The sequence below is a fragment of the Musa acuminata genome, chromosome BXJ1-7 (genome assembly GCF_036884655.1).
Source record: "Musa acuminata AAA Group cultivar baxijiao chromosome BXJ1-7, Cavendish_Baxijiao_AAA, whole genome shotgun sequence".
In the NCBI taxonomy this organism is placed as follows: Eukaryota; Viridiplantae; Streptophyta; class Magnoliopsida; order Zingiberales; family Musaceae; genus Musa; species Musa acuminata.
Window position 1 is genome coordinate 8116478 of NC_088333.1, and position 24052 is coordinate 8140529.

The following is a 24052-nucleotide window of genomic DNA, read 5'->3' on the forward strand; positions in this document are numbered from 1 at the left end:
TAGCAGGTCTTACAGAAAATATCTTTGAATGAGCAAGAACTACACCATATATATCAATTCACAATTACAATGAACAAGAATGATGACCACTCCATCAGCTAATTGCGGCCGAGTAATTTTAGTTACCGAGATGCAGTATCTAGTGCCATCCGCTATGTACTCATCAAGCCTTCGCCACGATCTTTCTCGGTCCAGAAGAAGAGCCGATGCAAGATCCAACAAGCTATAAGATTTTGCATTCCAAATGTATTTTCCTAAAGAAAAGAACACATGATGTACAGCATCAAATTATGACATCCAACTGTAGAAACAGCCAAAAGGTAAAGGACAATCCTATCAACCTCAATGTTCTTAGTACACTGATTGAGCATACCTAATGGTACAAGTTAAGACAACAGGATTTCTTTTCCATCACCCATACCCAATTAACAGCCAACAATAAAACCATATTGAAGCATGTGAGAAACAACTGCAACAAGGAATAGTTATAAATTAAACTCCATCACATATTTTGAATGAAACATTTATTCATTTTTAGTAGATTAAAGCAAAGGGGAATAACAAAAATGATTAATAAGATAACCTCTCTGTCCAAAGAACGGTGAGAGAACTGATCAAACTGGCCAGACAAAGGTTGAGAATAAATTGAAGCATCATGTAGTTTTGTAGAAAAATCTTAAACTGCTCCATTTTGTTTATAGGGTAGAAGCCATGTGTCTTCTAAAGAAAACAGATATCTGGAAATCAGTTTCTTAGAACACAGGGAATAAACAGACCTTTAGAGAATTACCTTGCTTGTAAACCAGGGGCTGAGTATTATGCCTGGGCTAAACACATTAGCAAGAGTTACAAGCTGATTCTGAACCAATATTTTTACTGGAACTACATAATTCAAGCCATGGTTGATATGCTGATTCTTAGTTCTTCATCTCTGGACGCACCACTGCCCACTCCACCTGTACCGACAAAGCAACAAGTTTGATACAAGTCACATCAGAATGAAGGAACTACTGAAAGGAACATTCAACTAACAAGGCAAAAGATGAAATAGTGTATCCAAGTAACAGGTAATAATGCATTACATTGGTGATATCTAGGCCCAAGATTCTAGTTCACCAGTCTTCTATGCCGATGCAAGGACTGTCGTCAGCACTCTGTACCCAAAGTGGACCCTCTACTTCTAGCCATCAACAACAGCTGACAGCATCTATCCAAGCTCTTTGCAAAAGCCCAAGACAAAAGCAGGCTGTTGATGGTACCCTCAAATTCACTCTTCAAAATGACTAAATACAATTGAGTGTGAACTACCTATCATTCGACAGTGAAGAGCTAAAAATTGCAGAATCAGCTTCAAGTCAAACAACAAAAGTGAAAAATTACAGGGAAAAGAAACAAAAAGGTGCATAAGATGGCAAAAACACATTATCAAACAACAAAATACAGCTATATAAAACATCGGGCATATATACTTCAGCATAATTGCAATAGAGTGAGTATGTAATTGTTTAAGTATTTTTAAGCCAATAAAGCAACAAATATGGTAGTAAAGGAAGTGATTCAGATACTTGTTTTCTACTGTTGGTAATGGAGCCTTGGTGATTGGCGAGTCCTTGATGCTACTAAAAAAGAAGTCTTCCCATGGTGCCGACATCAGACTCCCTATTCCTTCCTGGCCTTTCCGACCAGTTCTACCCAAACGACGTAGATACGGTTCTCTGTCTGCACAAACAGTCAATTTTCTCCTCCTCATCATCGACCTTGTATTCATCCTCCAAATCGCTATCAAATCGCCTCTTCGCTAGTTATCTCTGGAACTCCGAGACTTTCCTCACCCAATTCTCGAGATAAACTATCAAAATCATCAACCCCACTGCCTCCCCGAAGGCGCCTCATCCTTCGTCGGCCGCAAAGAATCACCTTTCCCACCCATGGACTTGTACATATCGCAAAGAGTCCGTCCTCGAATGACTGATCCAATCGATAAGCACCGCTTGGTCCTCGATCAAACTCTTCGCTTGCCGTGTGGCGCCCTTCGATCCCTACAAGCGGCCGTAGAAGGACCTGCCACCGAGGGAAGTATCTACCTTGGGATCAACCGAATACGTAGGAAGCAGCGGCGCAGCGGAAAAGGAGGAGCTCTTCGGTGGCGCGGCGCAGCGGAAAAGGAGGAGCTCTTCGGTGGCGCGGCGCCTGTTTGGGTCGGGCAACAAAGAAATGGTGGCACCGAGGGCGATATGTTATATCCACCGTTGTAGTCATTTATATCGGCCGTTACATCCAAGTATCGCAAATTTAACGACCGTTATTAGAGAAAATAACGGTTTTATTATGCAATCCTCAATCATATAAAAGAAAATTTTCCATAATAATAAAAATAATGCTCTTCTCAATTTCTTTTCCATAATATGTTGATTGCAGAAATCTAAAGGAGGGAAAATTTTAGTGCAAGAACTTTAGTTTAATTTTATTTATATATGTATTTATTACATAGTAGGAACTAAAGGAACCAAATACATGTTGATCTTTGGCTATTCCCTTAGTGCTGCTAAAGAAACTTCACAACACATTTGAACATGCTGACATCTGTGACAAAATTTCTACCTTTACAACATGGAAAAGAAAAGGGCGAAAACATGATGTGATAAGCTAAGGAACATTGCTGGCTGGTTCAAGCATAAGATTACAACAGTTCAATACCTCCATACAATGAAGTTTACAGGTTTTGCAATCTACAAAGTTATGTGCAGACCTGCAACATGAACACAGGTTGTTCAACAACAGACTACTTTCACCAAATTTTCAACATGACTCCAAGTTATGCATCAGTGATCTGTTTTCATTACAGAATCACTTCATGATGATGCAACACCTTCCTACGACATCTGTGTACAGACACCAACATTTACCATATAAATTCTGAGAAAGAAGTTATGTGGAAAGGATATGCTGCAAAAGCAACTTGCATTCAACTTGTGGGGAAAAGTGGCTTCATTAAAGTCTTCATATTCTTCTTACTTGTGGAACAGCTGCCCAGTACAGTGTTCAAGGTTGAAACAGCTTCCGTAATGTACTTCCCTTTGTTCAGCATAATGCAACTTGCCCTGCAAAAGCAATGGAATATTTTTAATCGACTATAGGCCTCACATCTGTTTGATAAAGTTGAAACATATAGGAAAAAGTTGATGTCCTCCTCTTTGATGTTTTGGGGCACTTGGACAGAATAAGAAATAGTTCTAGCTTTCCTCCTCTCCATTAATTTATGGACCTTAGTGATGCATTGTTTCACAAAAAATATGCAGTAACCAAAATGTTTAAGTTACAAGGTTCCTTCCCAATTGTCACAAACTTAGGGACCAAAGAAACAAATTTGACAATGATGATATTAACTCTACTATCATGCAATGCAATGATAAATAATATGGGTGGCGAACTGACAATATAATTTCTGGGTATTAACTCTACCATATGCAATGGCAGGGTTGTCATGTGATCAAAAGCAAACTTTGAAATCACTGATCTAGGCCTTACTGCCTGCACACCATGGCTTACTGCTTCAGAGGCATAGTGAAAAATATAGGATGGGTTCAGGTAAAAGTTAAAACATATAGAACTTGTTGGTCTCACTATTGCTAAATGTTCCAGACAAGGTTTAGAAAAAGTGTGAGTATCATATTGGAACCGGCCTGGACTGGTAGGAACTGGTTGGTATAGCCTGGTATGTGTAGTATTCTGAGCCTTGGTTTCAAATCTCAGTGGACGATCATAAGCCTATTTTACCTCAACAACTGCACAAAAGGAATGATAAAAAACTGTGGTGCTCAACGTTACCTCATTCCACTGGCAACATCAGTGATCTCAGCTCTAGTAGGAATGCCTGTTTTGGTTAGTGATTCAAGAACTTGGGTTGCCCATATAACAGGAACATGACCAGCATTACAAATGGACAAGATCTCTTCCTGAATACTAGCCATCTGATCCCATCCACATTCCACTGCAAGATCTCCTCTAGCAATCATAACCCCGAAAGGGTTAGGAGACTGCATTGCCTGAAGCAGCAAGAGAGGCAGCCTATCAAAGGCACTTTGAGTTTCAATTTTCAGCACAACACCCAACTCTGCAAGCTTTCTTTTCTTCAGTTGTTGCTGGACAATCTCCATGTCATGTACATCTCTAATGAATGATATACCTACCATATCAGCATTAGCAGCAATAAATTCAAGATCCACAAGATCCTTCGAGGTCAAGCCTTCAAAGTGTATCTCAGTCTTGGGAATGTTTATTGATTTCTCAGAGCCTAGTTTTGAACCCTTTGGACTTGCACGAGATATCGAGACAACTATTTCATTAATACTTGTTCCCTGAACAACTCCCCAGATCCTTCCATCATCAAAAGCTATAGGGTCTCCAGGTTTCACAGAATCAAAAAGACGACCAGAATTACATGTTACCTTTGCAGCACCACATGTGCTAGCACCAATTTCATCAAATATTAAACTAGGTTCTCTAATAATAGTCAGCAAGTCCCCCACTCTCACCCTAATGAACTGATCTGCTGCAGGCACATTCACTACTTCTCCACAGGAAGACTTACCCTTCTTCTTCTGTATGCACAATTTGGTGCCTGAGCCAACATAAGCAGTCCGTGAACACTCTGCAATGAAGCCATAGCCACTAGAAGCAGAAAGTCTTTTAGAGACTTTGAGTGACCTTCGTCTACCCCTACAATCAACAAATTCGAGCACATTGCCTATCCCAATTTCATTAAAAAATCTACCACTTTCTACAAAAAGAGTTGCATCTACTGCTGAGGGAGTAGGAGGGGCACAACCTGGACGAGACAGCCAAACTTGAGCTGGAAACATGACATCACCTTTAGCATCCTTTTTAGGGGATAATTTCATAACTTGTGGACCAGACTTCATTGGTCCTGTCCTCAACTTTGGCCCAGCTAAATCCATAAGAACTCGACATGGTTTTTCCAACATTTGTGAGCAGTGCTTTGCAAGTCTAATGATTTCGCTCCAAATAGTTGAGTCATCATGTGCGCAGTTGATGCGTATTACATTTGCGCCTGAATTGACGAGATCACTGAGCAAGGTTTCATTGTCAATTGCTTCTCTACCAACTGTCACCATTATGTTTATGTTTTTCTCATCTTGAGCAGGTCCAAATAGTGCTGCTTTGTTCATAGATGCCTTCTTTCTCATTGCACTTATGCCAAAATCTACATAGTTTTCAGTCTCCTGAACATTATCATGGTGTATCACATCCAATGGCCATGTTTTGTGGTTCTTGTCATACGAATTGGGTTGTAGATTTTTTAGGAGTTTGATGGCTGCAGTAATACTTGCAAGAACATGGGAATTGGTCTGTTCCAAATCTACAAGGCCTGATGAACAAAGTTCTTGCTTAAGTTCGTCGACATCAAGTGAGTTTAATGCCATATAATGAATCAAATTCGTGGCACTTTCCAAGTAGGATCTGCCAAAAAAATCAAGCTGTAGTATTAAACTGTGCATCACTATTTCTTGAAACCAAATGAAAACAAAAATCTGATATCAAATGATGCACAAAGTGCAAAAACTTAAGGATAGTACCTGTGGCACTTATTTAAACGAGAAGCATTCCACTGTTCTGCAGCCAATACATGCAAGTATACAGCCCGTAACTTGCCAAGGCACACTTCATAGTTAAGTGGATACTCCAAGAACTTTTCGTTAGACGTTGACAGCGCACCTGATACCTCATCTTCATTGAAATGTGACTCACTTGATCCCTCAGATGATTTTTTAATATCAAAATTGCCTCTAGATTTCTCTGTATCTGCATCTAGCATATCCTCATAAGATTTGCATCCTTTGCTTTCAAAGGCATCACTTTCTTGTAGCTTGGCAAACAGTATTGGGTACTTCAGGTTTGCCTTTGATAAGCATTGAAGTTTGTTTTCATGACCCCCAAAAGTAACACTATTTACTATAGAATTAGAAATTGAGTTACAGTATTCTGTGCTTGATTTAGGATAAGCCAAAACTGAATGGTGGAGAGTTCCCTGAGAAAAGAAATAAAAAACATTAGAGGCTTGGTTTCCAGAATATTACCATAATTTATTAGCAAGGACAACAAAAAACAACATTCTACTTGTACATGTTATTTTCAGACGCTTTAAAACACAGAAAAAAAAGATCAAACCCCCTACCCAAACCCCAAGAAAAATAACTGAGTTACATCTAGTATTTTCTATGAAAGAATTGGCTTCACGAACCAGCTAATGAAGTTTTATATAGCATGTAGTAGCACGCTATCTATCCAAAATATTCAAATTAAGAAGCCTAACAGATCTTACAGAAACAAAATTCAGGCACTTTTGAGCTTTTAGAAAAAAATGAAATGCCTGCTTCATCTCTAATTTAAGCCTCAGAGTACTTTGAGCCATACTTTCATTAACCTACTAAGCATTTTTTATCAATTAAATGTATCACAAGCTTGTCTCTTCAATATTATGAAATAAAGGTGTAGCAAACATATCACATTTAGGGGTATTTACAGCAGATAGCTGGAGCTATGGAGGGCACTATGAGCCCATAACAGAAAATTAACATTTAAATCCTATCAAAAGAAGTCAAGTAATTATAGCAAAGATCCAAAGAGCAAAGATTTAAAGTTTCCAAATGCTTCCAAAAATATGGGTTTAGGAAACATAAATCAAGCAAAGATCTCAAGACAAAAAATGTGTATTTAGAATGAATCATACATGATTTTGGTAAGGTCCCTTGCAGACAATTGACTGGGCTGAAAATTCAGAAACTGATGGAAGCTTCATCTAAATGTTTCTTTTCTGTTGCATGTAAAATGCAAACCAGTGTAGATCACAACTGAAAACACAAAAATAAGATGGTTCATAAGAACAAAGAATTCAAAAGTATTCAAGATACAGCAGAAATCACTCTCTTTAAACTAAATACCTTAAACAGAGGTCTCTGACAAGCCAAGTTATATGATCAAAATGTACCTGCATGATCCACAATTCACTAGATTTTATCTTCTGATCTTAACCAGAAAAGCATGTGGAAGCAAAATGTTTCTATACAAGATGTTCAAGGAAATAACTTCAATGTCAAGCTTTCACATGTTGCAGTTAGGATCAGTGTTGTATATACAGACACAAACCAGTCTTGGAATTTACATGCATATATGATGCTTTTGAGGGAAACGCAGGAGAATATGAAAGGTTTAACAGATCACTAATCATATACTTCCTTATGTCATTAACGTGTGAAGTATTATAAGTATATTAGGACTTTCAAAGTTGCATTCATGGTTCAGTATCTCGATACAACATTAACTTTGGAGTTCTTATATGTGAAGAATCAGCAAGACTGTTACTAAGGAATCAGCAGGACTGTATTCTCCTTACAGTTGCTCCAAGGATGCATATCCTCCCAGCAGTTCTCCTTCACAACACTCGATCTTCAATGAAGTCGTGAATGAACTCACAAAGGTTATCTAATACCACCTGATCTATAATTCACAATAAATAGCAAACAGAGCATTACAATTTCCACTATGAGTGGCAAAAATCCTCCTACATTTGTGATAGATACTAAACAAAATAGAAGTATGCTCTTTATAACTGGCAAGAATTTTCCAACATTGGAGACTTTGGTCTCATAATAATCAACCATAGTCACAAGTTCATGACAAAGGAAAGAACTCATCACGTCTAAAAACTGTGGAACTATCAGAATGTAACTTATAGCCAGCACTACTAGCTTGTTTCAAGATCTCAACTTGACGATTTAAGAAATCATTAAAAGGAAATCAGATCCAAAAATTTATAATGAATTAAGCCAAAAAAAAATCGAGTTTTGAGTCTTTTGACATAGTTTGGACAAAAAAACCCAACAGTTTAAATATCTAATCTTGACTGAAACAGAAACTCACAACACGACAGTCATCCTCCCCTCCAAAACCATCATCCAGAAAGCTAATAGATCGGTCGACTAACAAATATCCCAAAATCTAAAACGATACGAAAAAGTATTTTCACATCAGACACAAAAAAAAAAAGGGGAAACAATCATAGAAGGAACGGTGGAAGGATATCCCCAAAATTGATTCTTCGAAGGATATCTTTGATGCTACTAAAAAAAGAAGTTTTCCCATGGTGCGGACATCAGACTACCTATTCCTTCGTGGCCTTTCCTACCAGTTCAACCCAAACGATGTATATAGGGTTCTCTGTCTGCACAAACAGTCAATTTCCTCCTCCTCATCATCGACCTTGTATTCATCCTCCAAATCGCTATCAAACCGCCTCTTCGCTAGTTATCTCTGGAACTCCGAGACTTTCCTCACCCAATTCTCGAGATAAACTATCAAAATCATCAACCCCACTGCCTCCCCGAAGGCGCCTTATCCTTCGTCGGCCGCATAGAATCACCTTTCCCACCCATGGACCTGTACCTATCGCAAAGAATCCGTCCTCGAATGACTGATCCAATCGATAAGCCCCGCTTGGTCCTCGATCAAACACTTCGCTTGCCGTGTAGCGCCCTTCGACCCCTACAAGCGGCCGGAGAAGAACCTGGCACCGAGGGAAGTATCTACCTTGGGATCAACCGAATACGAAGGAAGCGGCGGCGCAGCGGGAAAGGAGGAGCTCTTCGGTGGCGCGGCTGCTGTTTGGGTCGGGCAACAAAGAAATGGTGGCACCGAGATCGGGTCGAGGGCGATATTTTATATCCACCGTTGTAGTCATTTATATCAGCCGTTATATCCAAGTATGGCGTCTTTCACATGTTGCGGTTCGGATCAGCGGTGTATATACACCCACAAACCGGACTTGGAATTTGAATGCATATATGACGCTTTTGAGGGAAACGCACGAGAATATGAAAGGTTTAACAGATCACTCACTAATCATATACTTCTTTATGTCATTAATGTGCGACGGCTCTTCGATTTGATACCGTGATACCATTGGACATAACGGTCCGTTTAATCACAATAACAACTGTTATTCTCGAATCAGTTCGAACCATCGAGCCACCCTCCAACTCCTGTCGAGATCGTCGTCGTTAATGGCGTCTATCGTCGCGAAAAGGGTAAGAATTCATTTTCACTTTTATTCCCCTCCAAATCTCTTTCCACAGGCCATAGCGTTGCCACTTTGGATCCGATCAGGAGCTCGTCCCCCATTGCCAGTGCCACCGAGCCCATGGTGGTGACGTCCCTGCCGGCGCCTGCTCTGGATCTGTGGATTCTGCTCGTCCTTTGATCTTATCACCCTTCCATTGGGTGCTTGATGTCGCTATCAAGGTTGCCTCATCCAAGAAACTATTTTTGTGTGATGTAGATGCGAATTGTTTTGTAGGGAGGAATGCTTGGTTCGGGTGATCTTGTTAGGGATTCTGAATGGCCGGGGAGCAGTGCGAAGGAGCATGGCGGGCTTTATGTGGCGATCTGCGTTGATGGGCTTCCGCATTACTTTCTTGGGTACTGCTCAAGAGTTTAAATGTAAGTTTCTTCGAAGAAAGAAAACCCTGTTTCTTTGATATTATTAGGTTCAATCGAAGTTCTTAACCAAATATTCGCTCTTCCTGTCATAATCCCTCATCCATATTGTAGTAATTAAGATCGTGAAATGATTAATCAACTATAGTGGCTATCTACACTTTGAAAAATGATATCCTGACAGAATTTTGCTGCACATTTTATCTGTTCCTTCATTGTATTTTTCTAATCGTAATCGGATCATTGATATTTAGGTTCTAATAGGCAGCATTCGATACCAATACGCTCGGTGGCATAGGAAGTTTAGAAAAATGCACACGAGCTTGCATTGAAGGAAGATGCTAAAGAATTGACAACGCAATAGCAGCACCCAAAATACAACATTTCACTTTTTGCATACAGACACAAATAAATAACTTGCTAGACTGCAGATGTTTGATAACATTTGATTGAGCTTCTTGCTTTAAATTGCTTCTCTTTTCTATATTTTCCTTATGGAGATCATTGTATAGATGAAAAAACAATTATTAGTCGCAACGTCTGTGATGAGAACCAGCCAACATAATGACTTGGTTCAATTTGAGACTATCACAAATTTGTTGATGTATGCAAAAAGGTAGTAGATCGAGTACAGAAAGGGTCAAGCATTGGCCAAATACATTAAAATTATTTCTTTCAGTAATTTATATCTTAAAGATATGCATGTCAGAGTTGAGAGCTAGCAAAAGACAAGGCCGCCATGAACATATGGAAGCGATTGCTTGGAGGGCATTGATTCTCTGAATCACAGGTATATTCATTTGTTTCATTCAAAGAGGTTCTGGTTTCTGGAAACAAGTTTTAGATTGAAGGTTGTTTCCTTCTGGTTAATCTTTTTAGTAGCGAGATTATGCCAGTGATGTTATGCCTCTAAGATCTATGATAAAGTAAGGATTTCTGCTATGTCAACTCTACTTGACAAATGGGAAAACAAATTGTTATTCAAGTCAACAGAACAGAGGAAGCTGATTGACATTTGTCATGGAGGATAGGATGAGGAAGTCTGCTTTGGCTTGAAGGAGCATATGCAGACTTAATAGGCTAGAAAGCAAACAACTACAAGTTTCTGCAGACTCTCCTGTAACATTTTGATGTCTTTTACTTTAGGAAGGAAACACCAACAATTGCTTTAGGCTTGTCTCGAAACACTGCATTACCAGCAACCAAAACCTCTCTTGACAGTGATAGGCTTCCCAGAGAAATAATCTTTACTTTTGCAGAATGAAAAACAAAATAAATTCTGTGTTCTTTTCAACCAAAAACAAAATACAGAAATGATGCCAATCCAACAAGAACACTAAAACATAACAACATTTGCAGATTAATGGAGTAAAAAGTACACAGTTAAGAATATTACACAGATTAATTGAGTAAAGCTTTGGTCAATAAGAAATTCCATTACAAATTGATAAACTTAGATGCCATGGAAAATGATCTTGCTTGATTTATGTCTCTGCAAGTAAAGGTGAAAACTTAATGTTTCTTTCTCAAATTTTTCCTCTGTAACTTTAAAGAGAACATAGCTCCTGGTTTTGGGCATCTAATCTACTTGTTTCCAAGCAAATAGATATATCTGCAGTTTATCACCTCATCCATGACAGCATGCTTGTAAAGCTGATGGGATACACCTTTGTTTTTTCCGGATCATCATGATTTCATGAATTGGATGCATTCAATGCTCTTTATGCTAATGAAATGATTTGATGTGTGACAAATCTCAAGTTGAGAAGTTTGTGGGTATGCCATAAATCACTGTCATGTTCGAAAACATTTCAAACCAATCTATCAACAAGTGAAGTTCCATTTTACTTTTCCTCTTGGAAGTTGGTGGATGTTGGAATTAAATTACCAATACCAAACAAAAGTCTATTCTCTATGGCATCATTAGTGTGGCAATTATTTTATCATGCATAGTGATGTGTTTGGTGTTTTCTTGCAGGGGTCAACGGGCTGCTGTCAAGTGACTCTTTCTCACAGAAAGAATGTTAAATCCATGGAGAAGAAGAACATATTCCAAAAGGTTCTACATCAAAGGGTAAGGCATAGATGGCTCAGCCTTGTTCACTCAGATACGGTAGTGCGAGAGCTCCGCCGACGGAGTTGCATCCCCTTGATACTTGGAGTGTGTTCCTTAGACGTGGCCACGATTAGCTCTGCCATAAACGTGAGGAGCAGAGAAGGTAGACAGATCAACAATCAGCACTCGTTGACAATGATAGCCTGTGAGATTTCAGTTGTTGAATGAGTGAAGCAATCTAAGATGTGGGGACTAAAAATGAAATGCTAGGAGATTATATCAGAGCCTTCATCTCGAGTTGGTCTGTTGATCATACTGTAGAATTCTACTGAAAAAAATTCATCATTCTCAGAATAATTTTCCTACAGTATATGATTTATGCAATTCAACTGCTTGTTTATGCAAATCAGAAAATTCAGTAGCTTCGAGTCACTTTATTTTGTTGTTTTCTTTTTCTTCTTTAATTGTAGCATTTATATCCTCGTTGAACGAGTGTTTATGTCTGTATGAGATCTCACAAAGATGTATCTTAACCTCACTTGGAATATTATCACTTCCTCATCACTGATTTTTTCGTTTTACTCCCTAGCGATTTCCATCTAAATATATATTAGAAACATGGAAAGAACTACTTGAGTAACATTGTTCTCGAGAAAAAACTGGAAATGGTATTTTTTGCAGTTGCTACTATTTTGCCTGTTGTCCTCTGTTTCCCTGTTCATCAATTATTTGTGAGCCACCAGAGAGATCAGGACAAAACCTGCAAGCCTAACCCACCAAATCACCAATAATTTAGGAACTAATTGACATGTCATCGAATCACAATCAACAAAGTATTGTTCAAAGTCCTATGTCACATTTTGCTTCATCTTTCGAAGTAGTTTATTAGTCTTGTCAGTGGATACATTGTCCCACTTTGTGATTCCTTCCACTCTGCCTCCTCTCCGAAGACCTGTTCTTTCCATCTTCACCATTAAACCACGGCAAGTGTCACATTTTGCCTCATCTTTATATAGCATATTGTTAATCCTGTCAATGGATATATAACCCCAGTTTGTTCTTCTTCGTTTCACTCTGCCTCCACTCCAAAATCCTTCCTGTTTTTTTTCTTCTTGTCTTCCTTCCTCCAAGATAATGTTCTTAAAGTAGTTGGTTTTGATTTCCTCGATTCTTCCCTTGTGCAACGAAAAGGTCTCATCTTTCCTCGATTCCGAGCCACAGAAATTCGAATCTGCAAGAAAGAAAGCAGAAATGATCGATTTCGATAAAAGATCGAAGCCAAAATCCTTCTCCCAATAGTCTTTGTCGCCAAAGCTCTCGGTGGTTCTCGGAATGGAAGCAATTGATCGGATTACAAGAAGAATAGCGACAAAAGAATCCATTTTTGGTGCGCAAGTAGAGGGTGAAGCGAGGAGTCTCCGTTGCCCGAGATTCCGGTTTTGGTTCTGCCCCCCAAACCGCCCTCCGGGTTCGTGAGTTACGAAAAGAAAGTTTGGATCTTTGCGTGTTTTGCTTCTTCAAGCTCTTATTGGTCTTTCAATCTGGCCTTCTCTCTAACGTTGTTTCAGTAGATGGGTTCTGTTCCTGTTAGGGACGTGAGGGATTTTGAAGGGTTCTCTGGTGGTTTTGGGTCGGGATTCGGGCCTACTTTAGCATCGTCGTCTTCGTTGGAGTTGGATAGCGATGGTAGGGAGTTTGTGAAGGTGTCGAGGTTAGGGAAGATGAAAGGGGGAGTTGGGGTCTCGGATGCGAAGGGAGTGATGGCGCTGAAAAGCCATTGCGAGGCGGAAAGGCGCCGGAGGGAGAGAATTAATAGGCATCTGGCCACGCTCAGGAGCATGGTCCCATCCACCGAGAAGGTTGGTGGTTGCTTTCCCCTGTTCTGTCTTCACTTTCTTTCCTTTTTGCAGCTTCATTTGTTGTTCCTATAGGAGGTTGATTTGTTCTTATCCTTCTTTTATTTGCTTCCTTTGGTTAGTAGGTAGTGCTCTAGGATTCCTTACATGTACTCAGTTCATACAGTTTTAACTATTTGAGTTGAATATTAGTATTAAAAAAATCAAAGTTCAAACACTGATATTTCATTAACATCATTCAAATTTTTTTGTTTGGATAGTTTCTCTGGAGATGTTCCATTTAGCCGTTGGGTACTAGTTCAAGTGTTTGATCATTTCTTGTAAGGTTGACTTACAAGGTAATCTTCATTGCAGCATAACTTGAGAAAACTCTGTGAAGCATAGTGGATTGAAAGGTCCATCAGCTTAAGGTCACAGTTTCATAGTTGCTTAGTGTCGATGCATCTTCGGTGTATTTGGTCTCATATTTCAAATGTTTTTTTTTTCTAGTCTATACTTTGTCAAAGATTTTTTTTTCTTTGCTTACTGGCACCTGCTCTTCTTTTGTAATAATGAGGAAGATGGAAGAGATCTTATTTGTTGATTTTTATTTGGCTTAGTTTGACCAAGATACTACTGGCTGTAATTTTGCAGAAGATCTATAATCTATATAATCAGACGTGATTCTTGAAGTGTATTATCTTTTTTTCTATTTTAAAGCCAAAGTCATTATATTTAGCTCTTTTATTTCTGAAGTATCTCAGAACATTAACTCCAAATTGCTTTTTTTCTTTAATGATTTCTAAGATTATCTTATGCTTTGGGCACCAAGTAATATTGAGATTAAACTATATGAATGATTTTATGTTGCTACCCTCCTGAAAATGTGTCAGCTACAAAGAAACTGGATATGTTGTACAAAGATATCATCCAACAAAACTTGTATGGTTTGCTATAACAGAATCTTGTCAATCCTTTCTCTCTTCAAGTGAACTTCCATGACGAATATGCTGAATGTTTTAACAGTGAAAATAGTTGTCATTTCTCAAATTCAGTGAAAAAGGATCAGCTGTTTGACATGGAATTCAATATGCTGAATATTTAAACTCGTATGGTTTGTTATAACGGTATCTTGTCAATCCTTTCTCTCTTCAAGTGAACTTCCATGACAAATATGCTGAATGTTTTAACAGTGAAAATAGTTGTCATTTCTCAAATTCAGTGAAAAAGGATCAGCTGTTTGACATGGAATTCAATATTTAAACTCCAAATGATAATTTTGTACGTGATATACTCTAGCAAAAGTCAACACAAACTGCAATTCCTTATACATAATGGTCATTCAAGATGTAACAAAGAGATATAATAGTTATTTTGTTTTTGCCCATTTTTAAGATATAAGAAAAGTGTGACCCTTCAGAACCATTAGATTGCTGGTTTTTTCCTCAAAATTTTTCCTATTTGTTGAAAATGTTTCTGGAATTGGCTTCCACTTTAAAACTTAAAAGTGCTTCTCAAAGCAACCTCCTCCTCATCGGCAAAAATGGAGTCATATAAGTGTTTTATGTGCAAGTGAAACACTATCGGTGGTAGTGAGCTTGAGTTTAAAATTACTATTTTGAAGAACAGTTTCAGAGATTAAAGGCAGCTAAAGTGGTTATAATTACCCATCAACCTTTCCACTAGATCATGTAGAGTAAGGGTACTTTGAGATATATTTTGAAGGGGAGGTTCATATATGGTGTTAGAAAAGAGTTTTTTGGAGAAAAAAAAAAGTTGTGGAATCACCATTATCTTTTCTGCGGTTCATTATTCACAGCTTAAATGAGAAACCTACAGGAAGAGGTGCACCTGCAGAAGGGATCAGTCATATAGATGATGCCTTGATCGATCATATATTTTCTCAGGTCGATTTATTGTAGTCAACTGATTTGGTTATCTCCTTGTTATCCTTATGGAACCCTTTTATATAAATTACCAGATAATCACTTATATTTGGATTTTCGTAGTAAAAGTATCATGTGTATACATGACAACAAACATTTCTAATTAGTTGCTGTAATTAGATGTGGCAATGATCTTAAGTTAATTCTCTTGGATTGACATAAAATCTAATCTATCTTCTCTTGTCAAAATGGTGGAAGGTATGTAGAGTTGCTTCTCTTTGTATAATTAGTATAGTTGATATGGTAAGTGATTCTTTATTGAATCTATTATCCGGTGCCAATGAGATGTTCGGTTGATGAGACTGTCAACAAATGGATTTTGACAAATCAAGGATTGACTAGATCTTAGTAAATTTTATTATGGGACTTTGAAGGTGGAGCATGCTTGGATTTGGGAAGAGAAAATGAGGTAGGGAACTTATTCTAGAAAACTTAGGTCAAAGTTGCGAGGTAGGGAACTTATTCTAGAAGCTTGCATAGATTCATAATTCTTTTTTACTTGGTATTATGATGACATAGGAAATTACTCTAGCCCATATTAGTGAGGTATGACATGCTTGTTATACTTGTCGATACTAATGACTGTCTTTAGGGAACTTTTGACTATTTCATGAGTTCTTTCAGCCAAAAATCTTCTGTAGCCAGACATCTTTACTTGATTTATCTGGTGAAAAGACTTGTCCGATAACTCTTTATGAAACTCGTACATGTTTGATGTGATATTTTCCTTGTATTACTGCTGTCCTGCTTATTCATCACCATGTCCATTTTGCAGAATATATTATTTAGATTTGATTTAGCAGAAATAATGTTTAAGAAGTCCCCAGTTTACTTTTATTCTTTTCCAATATTTTATTTGCATATAAACCTTTGGTCAGATGGGAATGAAATGACATTGAACTATGTACAAATAAGCAGATTATTTATACTAATGAACTGGCTACTTACTGCAGTTGGACAAAGCTGCACTGCTTGCTGAAGTGATCAATCACGTGAAGGAACTCAAGATGAATGCTGTTGAAATCAGCAAATGTTACTCCATTCCCTCGGATATCGATGAAGTAAGGGTCGAAGTTGAAGATGTAATGAAGGATGGCAACTTTCTAGTCAAGGCATCACTATGTTGTGAGGATCGACCAGAGCTTTTTGCAGATCTGAGACTTACGCTCCAGAGTCTACAGCTGAAGACGGTTACGGCTGAGATTTCGACTTTGGGTGGTCGAATAAAAAATGTACTTGTGATGACATCTGACAGAAATTATAACAATGCGGAGAGACAACTTTGCATGACCTCCATTCGCCAGGCCCTCAAGTCCATACTTGATAGAGTCAATTCACAAGCGGACTTTCTGCCAAGACCCTCATTCTCCAACAAAAGACGTAGGATCTCGCTGTTCGAGTCTTCAAGCTCCTTGCCTTGAGAAATCAATCCAACTTCAACGAGTATAGCAAAACGACACATGCAACTGGTATGGTGCTGCTGCTAGAGTTTCTCCTATATCTTCATGCTGTTGCAACACATCTCTGTAGATGTACCTTGATAAGAATCTCACAAAGATTTTTATGGAAAGCTTGTTGCAGCAGGTTTTCAAACGCTGCATCTGGTGAACCTCCTCCTAGAAGCTTATTGAAACTGCTGTATTGATGTGAGATCTTATACTTCCATGTATGTCAGGATGTTCTTGTATATAATTAGGCAATACATGAAAACTTTGTTGTGATGTTTCTATGGTACTGGTTTTGATCTCAAGTATCAGAACAAATCAAGAACGAACAGTTTTCCAAAAGAATCCATGTTTCCTTGGTGTTGATTCTTAGTAACATTTCACTCTCGACAGCCATCACAAAATTTGCTCGTTTATAACAGCAAGATATATAGCAGCTATAATATCAACTGTTAACGACTACACAATCATATATTATATCTTGATTGTTTAGGGAACAAAATGGAACCTCCATTTTATAATCCTTGCTTCTAAATTTTGTCTGGATGAATGATGTTCAGTATCAGCTGCAAAGAAATAAACACCCATTCAAATCATGAAGAAAAAGAGTGAGTTCGATCATCAGGAAAATTTCCAGCTCAAAATATTATTCATATCCTGTAGTGGAGATGTTAAAACTCTGATTGATTGATGAGAGGATGGTAAAAATACCAAAAGCATTTTAGGTACTTTATACATATAAATTAATTTTAAATCATTATCGTTCTTATTATCAAGCATAGTTCAATAGTGACTAATCTATGTTTTTTGAATGGATTTCAAATGTAAAAAGAGTTATATTATATATACTGCATTAGAATTATGAGAATACTATCTGCAATTCCCTTTTTATTGGTATTATACCTTTTTAATGGCCGACTTAGCAGCTAATCCGGTGCGGCAGCGTTCCCAAAAGGGTAGTCCAACGGTCGAAAAAGCCGGTCTCCAATCCCCAATTCCCCATTTGCCAGCTTCTCTATTAATAATGGGCGGGCTTCTTATACTCATAACATATAAACCCTAAACCCTAAACCCTAAACCCTAACGTATTCTTGATTTCACACTCCGACACCATCGCTCCAAGTCGAGTCGCCGAGATGCAATCTTCCTCATCTAAAGAAGATTCTTCGAGGGTTCTTGATCTGGTGCCAAAACCCTAAACCCCACATTCTCTCCCTGCTGTCCCATCATCTTGATTTGACGCTCTGTTCAGGTTCTCACGATGCAATCATTCCGCAATCTTCTCCACCAAAGCATGCTCCTCGCCGGAAACGAACTCTTCTCCGGTTCTTCTTGATGCGATGCTCAAACCCTGAAGGCCACACTTGCCCGCGCTTTCCCATCAAACCCCACCGTGACCCTGCTCGGGCCCTCAAGGCTTGATCTTTCGGTAATCCTACCCACAGTCTTCCTTCGTCCCATCGTCTTGGTCGATGCTCAGACCCCATCACTACGCTGTCCAAGTCATCAAGATGCAATCCTTCCGCAATCTTCTCCACCAGAAGAAGATTCTCCTACTCTCAAGAAGCGTGTTTGGTTCGCGTTGCCTCTCTTCGAATGTTGCCCAAAGATCGAAGCTACCATATTATTCGAGCTCCTTCGGTCCTAGAGATCGAGGATCGGAGGAAGGGTCTGCCGGTTGGTCTGAAACCAGCAGCGCCAGTGCGTCCGCCACTCCTTGGGCGTCCTACAAGCCCTTCACGGAGCAGCTTGAATCCAGAGGCGAAGAGGAGCCAGTTGAGTGGCAAGAAAAGAGGGCAAGCGGGAGAGGAAGCGGTTCTGGAGGGGATTTGGACGAGGGAGAGGATGAGCACGAGGTTACAACGTTCTTTGATCCCTTGGAGGGAAAGATGATGACAATTCCAGTGGTAGAAGAGAGGGATGCTGCTGTCCGCAGACAGGCAGAGAAGAGCACCTGCATTGAGAATTCTGAGCAGAAGAAAATTAGTGGGAGACCGCAAAGATTGGGGGAGTGCCAAAGCAAGGGTTTCCAGAAAAATGAAGTTTCTTTAGGAACCACCTCTATTGTGAAGAGGCCGACGGGAAAGGTGAAGGTTTCTTGGGTCTGTGAGAATTGTGGAGGGACCTTCGGACAGTGGTGGGGAACTTGTCCGACTTGCCAGACTGTTGCCTCGGTTAAGAAGTTTATTGAGGCTGAGATCAGCAGGGCGAGGGGAGCTGAGGTGTCTGAAGCTGCAGTCAGGTCAAAGTCATGGCTTTCTCCGAAGTCAGGAACAATGGTCCCTCTGAGCTTGGCAGATGTGAACATGGGCCGAAACCAGTCAGAATGGAGAATCCCATTGTGAATCTCTCTTTTTGTCAATTTTTTGCTTCATTTTGTTGAGTTATTTCATTAGTATGGTACTTGTTTTAAACTTTAAGTGTTCCTTTCTGTTTCTGTATAAGCAACATATTGGTAGGTAGGTATAAATTAATGCAACTTTGGAAGATCTAAAGACAGAAAAAACAAAGAAAGAGTATGCATAAGGCCTTGGGGGTTCAATTGATTGACATAATAAGGAGAAAGTATATAAATGAAATGGGTTTATTTGCTGATTCAAAATGGAATCATGTGGAATTGGTTTATCTGATATGGTGTTAAGGCATCTTATTTAGCTTGGATGAACAGCCAATCTGAATTTTCCCAGTAGGTTGCTAGTAGGATGACAATTGTTACTTTTTCAGAATTTCTAGAAGGTTAAGGATAAGAGCAATAGTAAAGATAGCTGTACTGATTCTAATGACATACAGAGTCTGGGCTTGCTTCTCAGGCTTTCCTTTTCTTTCCCTCATGTATGAAATCTCTAGTTCCAAATCCAGTCCTTGTGCTTGAACATATGCTCTCTCTCTGAAATCCTAGATTTAAAACTAATTTGTCATCCTTGTGAACCAATTTATTTAATGCATATGTATTTGAAGCGTTTTGGTTAGAGGGCAGGTAAGTGTGGATACAAGCTTACTCAGTTTTGTCATGTTAGCTGCAGATAAATCTGGCAGCCATTGTTAGTCGTGCGACAAATTGCATGCTTGAGACCAACTTTGGGCATTAAACAAATCTTATTGACAAACCTACTAGGACAAGTACCATTGTTTACAGTCAAAGTTAGCACACTAAGCAGCATTTTTTTCTTGAGAAGCAAACTTTGAAGTACAGTTTCTTATATTAGAGAACTTTAAATGTTACGGAAAGAAGAAAATGGGAATCAGGATGTTTATTCATCTCTAATGAGCAATTTCTCAAATTTTTTTATTTCTTTTTTTACTTTCCATGTATCTACCATAATTTCTGCATGTTGTCAGTTTGATAAGTTTCATCTCCATGTGACAGCATGGTCTAGTTGTTTATATGTGGTTTGGTTTGCTTCTATGCTTTACATGAATTTGTCTGATTGCCTCTTAAATCTTAGAGGAAGGTAATGTAGAATGATGGTCCCTTTTTCCTGACGGCCTCTTTGAAAAATGTTTATTTCCAATTTTCAGAGAAGTATTCATGTTTTGCAGGTGGCCAAGGTTCCACTTCATAGTGCATTAGTGGCATAGGGGCATAAAATATAGTCATTTATAAACCAAATATTGACGAACTCCTTTGCTAATCCCAAGTAGGTAGAACTAGTTGTTATCGTGCATCTCAAAAAGCTTCTCAAAGATTTGACTGTTTCTTTATCTTTTCTGTTGATTGATTTGCTTAATTGTAAACAGTAATGTCAGTCTATAGAAGCAATGCAGACTTTGAATTACCCAAGTACTTCAGATGATTATGCTTGCTCTGATTGTTAGAAAGTTGTTCGCTCTCAGCTTGCCTTTTCATTATCTGGTGGTTCATTGTTTTCCCACATATATTTACAACAATCACTCCCATAATTATAGTTTTTATAGGACATGTTATTATTTGTGGAATACTGCTTTCATGAACAATTTCCTTGTTTGGAATAGTCAGTGTTATCAACTTGTTAGTATGTGTATGTGATTTGACAATCAGACTTGTCAATAAGAAAGCAGAGACCTAAGCATTATTACTGAATTTGACTATACTGAAGGGGTTGGGCAAAATCTTCTTTGAAATCATATTATCTTGTTTGGTAGTTTATCAGATCGAAAAAAAATAGGATGTTGATATGAGCAGCTGCTTATGCATATGTTTTCTAGGGCTGGACATTTTGGAATGGAGGTCTCTAGGGTGCTTGGTGGTGGTATTGTACCAGGTATGTGAACTTTAAACTACTATTGTTCTAATAATCATTGTCATGCATTCTTTTGCACTATTTGTTTTTTTTGTGGGGGTCTATTTTTAGGCCATCTCAGTGTCATTTTTATGCTGTTAGGTGTTAGTATATATAAATAGAATCACAATATTTGCATCAGCTGTCACTCTTTTCACATTTATATGATGTTCCTACTTTAACCTGGTGTTTATATCTTCATGAAAGAATTAAGACTATAGGAATACTGAATCTCTCTGTTCTGAGGTGCATAAGCCCTTACAGTCTCTGCCTTGGAAGATCACACGGTAGGATTAAGTTTGCTGTTGGAAAGTATCACTATTAACAATTTAAAAAATTTCTACATAATTATCTGATTATATTGATGTTTTAACTATGATATATGGGTTTTTTTGTTGATAAATTACTTTATATTAATAGATCTATTAGCTTCAATATAACGTGGAGTGCATAGATCTTTATCCATTATTTTTTAAGATGAGTAGTTTGTCATACTTCTAATTGTGTAGGATCTTTACTTTTAATTGGTGGTGATCCTGGTGTTGGCAAAAGTACACTACTATTACAGGTTTCAACTTCTTCCCTTGGTTGAAACTGAACTTGCTAGCTATTTTATCTTTTAACAAACATGCTACTGTCCATATATTTTTTAAAGTGTCTTTTTTTAATCCTGTTCTGTTTAGGTTTAATATGAAAATTTGTTTGTGATTATGAAGATATCAGCCATTCTATCTCAAGGATTCAATTTTAAGGGGCCTGCTCGAGTTGTTTATGTCTCTGGGGAGGAGGTAGGTAATAGTTGTGTTTGTTTAGTTCCCTGACTTTATACATATTCTTGTTGCATGGAGTCTTTGTGATTCAATTTATCTATAGTGTTTGACAAGATTAGCATTGTGATCATTGAAGCCCTTCTTTGAGTCTGATTTTGTGACTAATCTAATGATTCAAGAAGCCTAATGATCCAAGTCATATGAAGCCATTATAATGTGGCCATAGAGACTATAATACTGTGCTATTAGCAGTAGACCGTGAAAATCGTATACACTCTGTTCATTTTTTTCTGTGTAGGATTAATATGATTTCATAATCTCCTCCACGTAAACCTTTGATGCTGTCATTAAGTAGCATTCGCTATGGGTGGCAAAATGTTCTTTTGGGTTTTTTGTTAAGACTAATTTGAGGAAACCTCAATTCAATTCTGAAAAGTGTACCACATCTTGACACATATTTATCCACACGGAGGGGCTAACTAAAATGTGATTGGTTGTCGATTGTTCACCATCAACCATCATATGGGTGCTCTTTAGGTTACTTTATGGAAATATTAGCCATTCATTCTTAATTGCGAGGGCTCTGTAAGCATACTCATGATGAGATTTAAAAAAAAAAGGTGTCAATGTGGTAAATATTTGGAAAATAGATTCACTTCTTGATAATACTACTATATCTTAATTTTATGATATGGTTGATGCAGTGGCCTTGTATCTGTTGATTTCTTTCACTTTGGTCCTACTCATGGTTACTGATTATTATATTCATCTTTTATCATGCCTCATATTACATGCTGTTCTATCTTTTTAACCTGATTGTGGAATTATGTTTACTTGTCAACTTGATTGCTGTTGTATGTATATAACTCATCTTTCTGGCTGTGCAGAGCATTGAACAAATAGGGAACAGGGCAGACCGCATGGGAATCACCACAAAGGATCTTTTCTTGTACTCAAGTACAGATGTTGAGGTGCTTGCTTTTAGATCTTCATTTTCTAGCTACTTCATAGTTCATTCTCTAAGTGCTATAGTAGTGTGATTACATCAGATGGTGCAGATAGCTGCAGTCGAAGTTGAGCTAATTTTGTTAGGATGCAATTGACTAGAAGTGGAATATATTAATGTTGAAATACAGAACTCAGAGATGACAGAAAGAGCAAGTTTCCTACACCATGAACATGTAGATGTGATGCTTGTTACTTCTCAACTTTTTATTGCTAATGTAACAAAAGAAACAAATATGTACCAAGGTTCTAAATTTCGAATGATACTGCTCGTATCGGGCGGTACGTACTAGTTCGCCAGCAGATTGGTACGCGGACTGCTTGCTATCGAGTGGAACACTTGATATAGCCCTGTATCGGGCGGTAACGGTCGAAATTTCAATCGTTACCGCCCGAAATAGGTCGGTAACAATCGATTTCGATCGTGATCGCTGGTTATCGGGTAGTATCAGCTTGGCTGCGGTGAGGGAAGAAGAAGCGTCGAGGAAGAAGTAAGAAGAAAGAGAGCGTTCGAAGAAGAGAGAAAAGAAGAGGGAAAATCGGGAGAACCTCGACATGTCCCGATTTGGCGCCACTCTCCCTCGCGACCCCGATTCGCGACCCCGATTCAAGAGCTAACGGCCAAGAGGCGGTCTCTTTCGTTGCCTCGCCTGCGATTCTACGGCTTCTTCTTTGTCGCGTTCTTTGTCGAAAGTCGGAGATGTCTGTAGCCTTTGACGTCTTCGCCTAACACCGAAGATGAGGAGATGAAAGAGATCGCGTTCTTCTTGTTGTCTGAGGCGACAAGGAGAAGAGGAGGCAACGTACGCCTCCTTTTTAGTTTTTTAAATATTATTTTAATATTTTTTTATAGAAATATATATATATATATATATATATATATATAATATTTAAATATACCGCTTGGTATGTCTTGGCATATTGTTTGGTCCTGAGCAAAACTTGATACACCGATACAACACGAAATTTCAATCTTTGATATGTACCATGTCTAGTGTATTTTTTTTTGCTAATTAAGCAACTTGGTTTAGACTTTAGAAAACAAAACTATAACTAATTAGCTTACACATATCAAATAGCTGAAACATATTACCCCAATCTGTGTTGACTTCACCGTGCCATACATAAGAAAAGTTTCTCTCATGTAAACCCAACACAACCAAGCAGTAGTTTGTCACCTATATAAATAATGGAATATTAAATACAATGATTGTAAGCTTTTC

The 24052-nt window shown here is 38.4% G+C and overlaps 3 protein-coding genes and 1 long non-coding RNA gene across 11 annotated transcripts in view; 2 read left to right on the plus strand and 2 right to left on the minus strand.

The window, feature by feature from the left end:
• Nucleotides 1-9: 9 nt before the first annotated feature.
• On the minus strand, nucleotides 10-2346 carry LOC108953376 (uncharacterized). Of its 4 annotated transcripts, none has more exons than XR_010515020.1 (5): nucleotides 1083-2346; nucleotides 791-956; nucleotides 584-717; nucleotides 374-469; nucleotides 10-254 (listed from the first exon to the last, which is right to left on the minus strand). It is a non-coding gene; the product is annotated as an uncharacterized LOC108953376 (long non-coding RNA). The 4 variants fall into 4 exon arrangements; XR_010515018.1 differs by having other exon boundaries at nucleotides 584-720; XR_010515019.1 differs by lacking the exon at nucleotides 584-717 and having other exon boundaries at nucleotides 1083-2342.
• A 291-nt stretch (nucleotides 2347-2637) lies between these two features.
• On the minus strand, nucleotides 2638-8719 carry LOC135678602 (plastidial pyruvate kinase 4, chloroplastic-like). Of its 5 annotated transcripts, none has more exons than XM_065191605.1 (7): nucleotides 8608-8715; nucleotides 7415-7518; nucleotides 6963-7009; nucleotides 6752-6872; nucleotides 5598-6049; nucleotides 3829-5481; nucleotides 2638-3101 (listed from the first exon to the last, which is right to left on the minus strand). In XM_065191605.1, the coding sequence occupies exons 4-7, from the start codon at nucleotides 6818-6820 to the stop codon at nucleotides 2966-2968; spliced, it is 2310 nt and encodes a 769-aa protein (XP_065047677.1). In that variant the 5' UTR covers nucleotides 6821-6872; nucleotides 6963-7009; nucleotides 7415-7518; nucleotides 8608-8715; the 3' UTR covers nucleotides 2638-2965. The 5 variants fall into 5 exon arrangements, with proteins under 5 accessions (XP_065047677.1, XP_065047678.1, XP_065047676.1 ...); XM_065191606.1 differs by lacking the exon at nucleotides 8608-8715 and adding an exon at nucleotides 8183-8601; XM_065191604.1 differs by lacking the exon at nucleotides 7415-7518 and having other exon boundaries at nucleotides 8608-8719.
• Nucleotides 8720-12476: 3757 nt separating this feature from the next.
• On the plus strand, nucleotides 12477-17079 carry LOC135678605 (transcription factor bHLH30-like). Its single transcript, XM_065191610.1, has 3 exons — nucleotides 12477-13037; nucleotides 13138-13428; nucleotides 16304-17079. The coding sequence occupies exons 2-3, from the start codon at nucleotides 13141-13143 to the stop codon at nucleotides 16769-16771; spliced, it is 756 nt and encodes a 251-aa protein (XP_065047682.1). The 5' UTR covers nucleotides 12477-13037; nucleotides 13138-13140; the 3' UTR covers nucleotides 16772-17079.
• Nucleotides 17080-17828: 749 nt separating this feature from the next.
• LOC135678606 (uncharacterized) overlaps nucleotides 17829-24052 on the plus strand; it is a 28315-nt gene continuing 22091 nt past the window's right edge. Inside the window, exons 1-5 of the mRNA XM_065191611.1 lie at nucleotides 17829-19136; nucleotides 20981-21036; nucleotides 21564-21622; nucleotides 21771-21842; nucleotides 22712-22795. Coding sequence (XP_065047683.1) covers nucleotides 18268-19136; nucleotides 20981-21036; nucleotides 21564-21622; nucleotides 21771-21842; nucleotides 22712-22795 — 1140 coding nt within the window. The 5' untranslated portion in view covers nucleotides 17829-18267. The remainder of the gene's footprint in view (nucleotides 19137-20980; nucleotides 21037-21563; nucleotides 21623-21770; nucleotides 21843-22711; nucleotides 22796-24052) is intronic.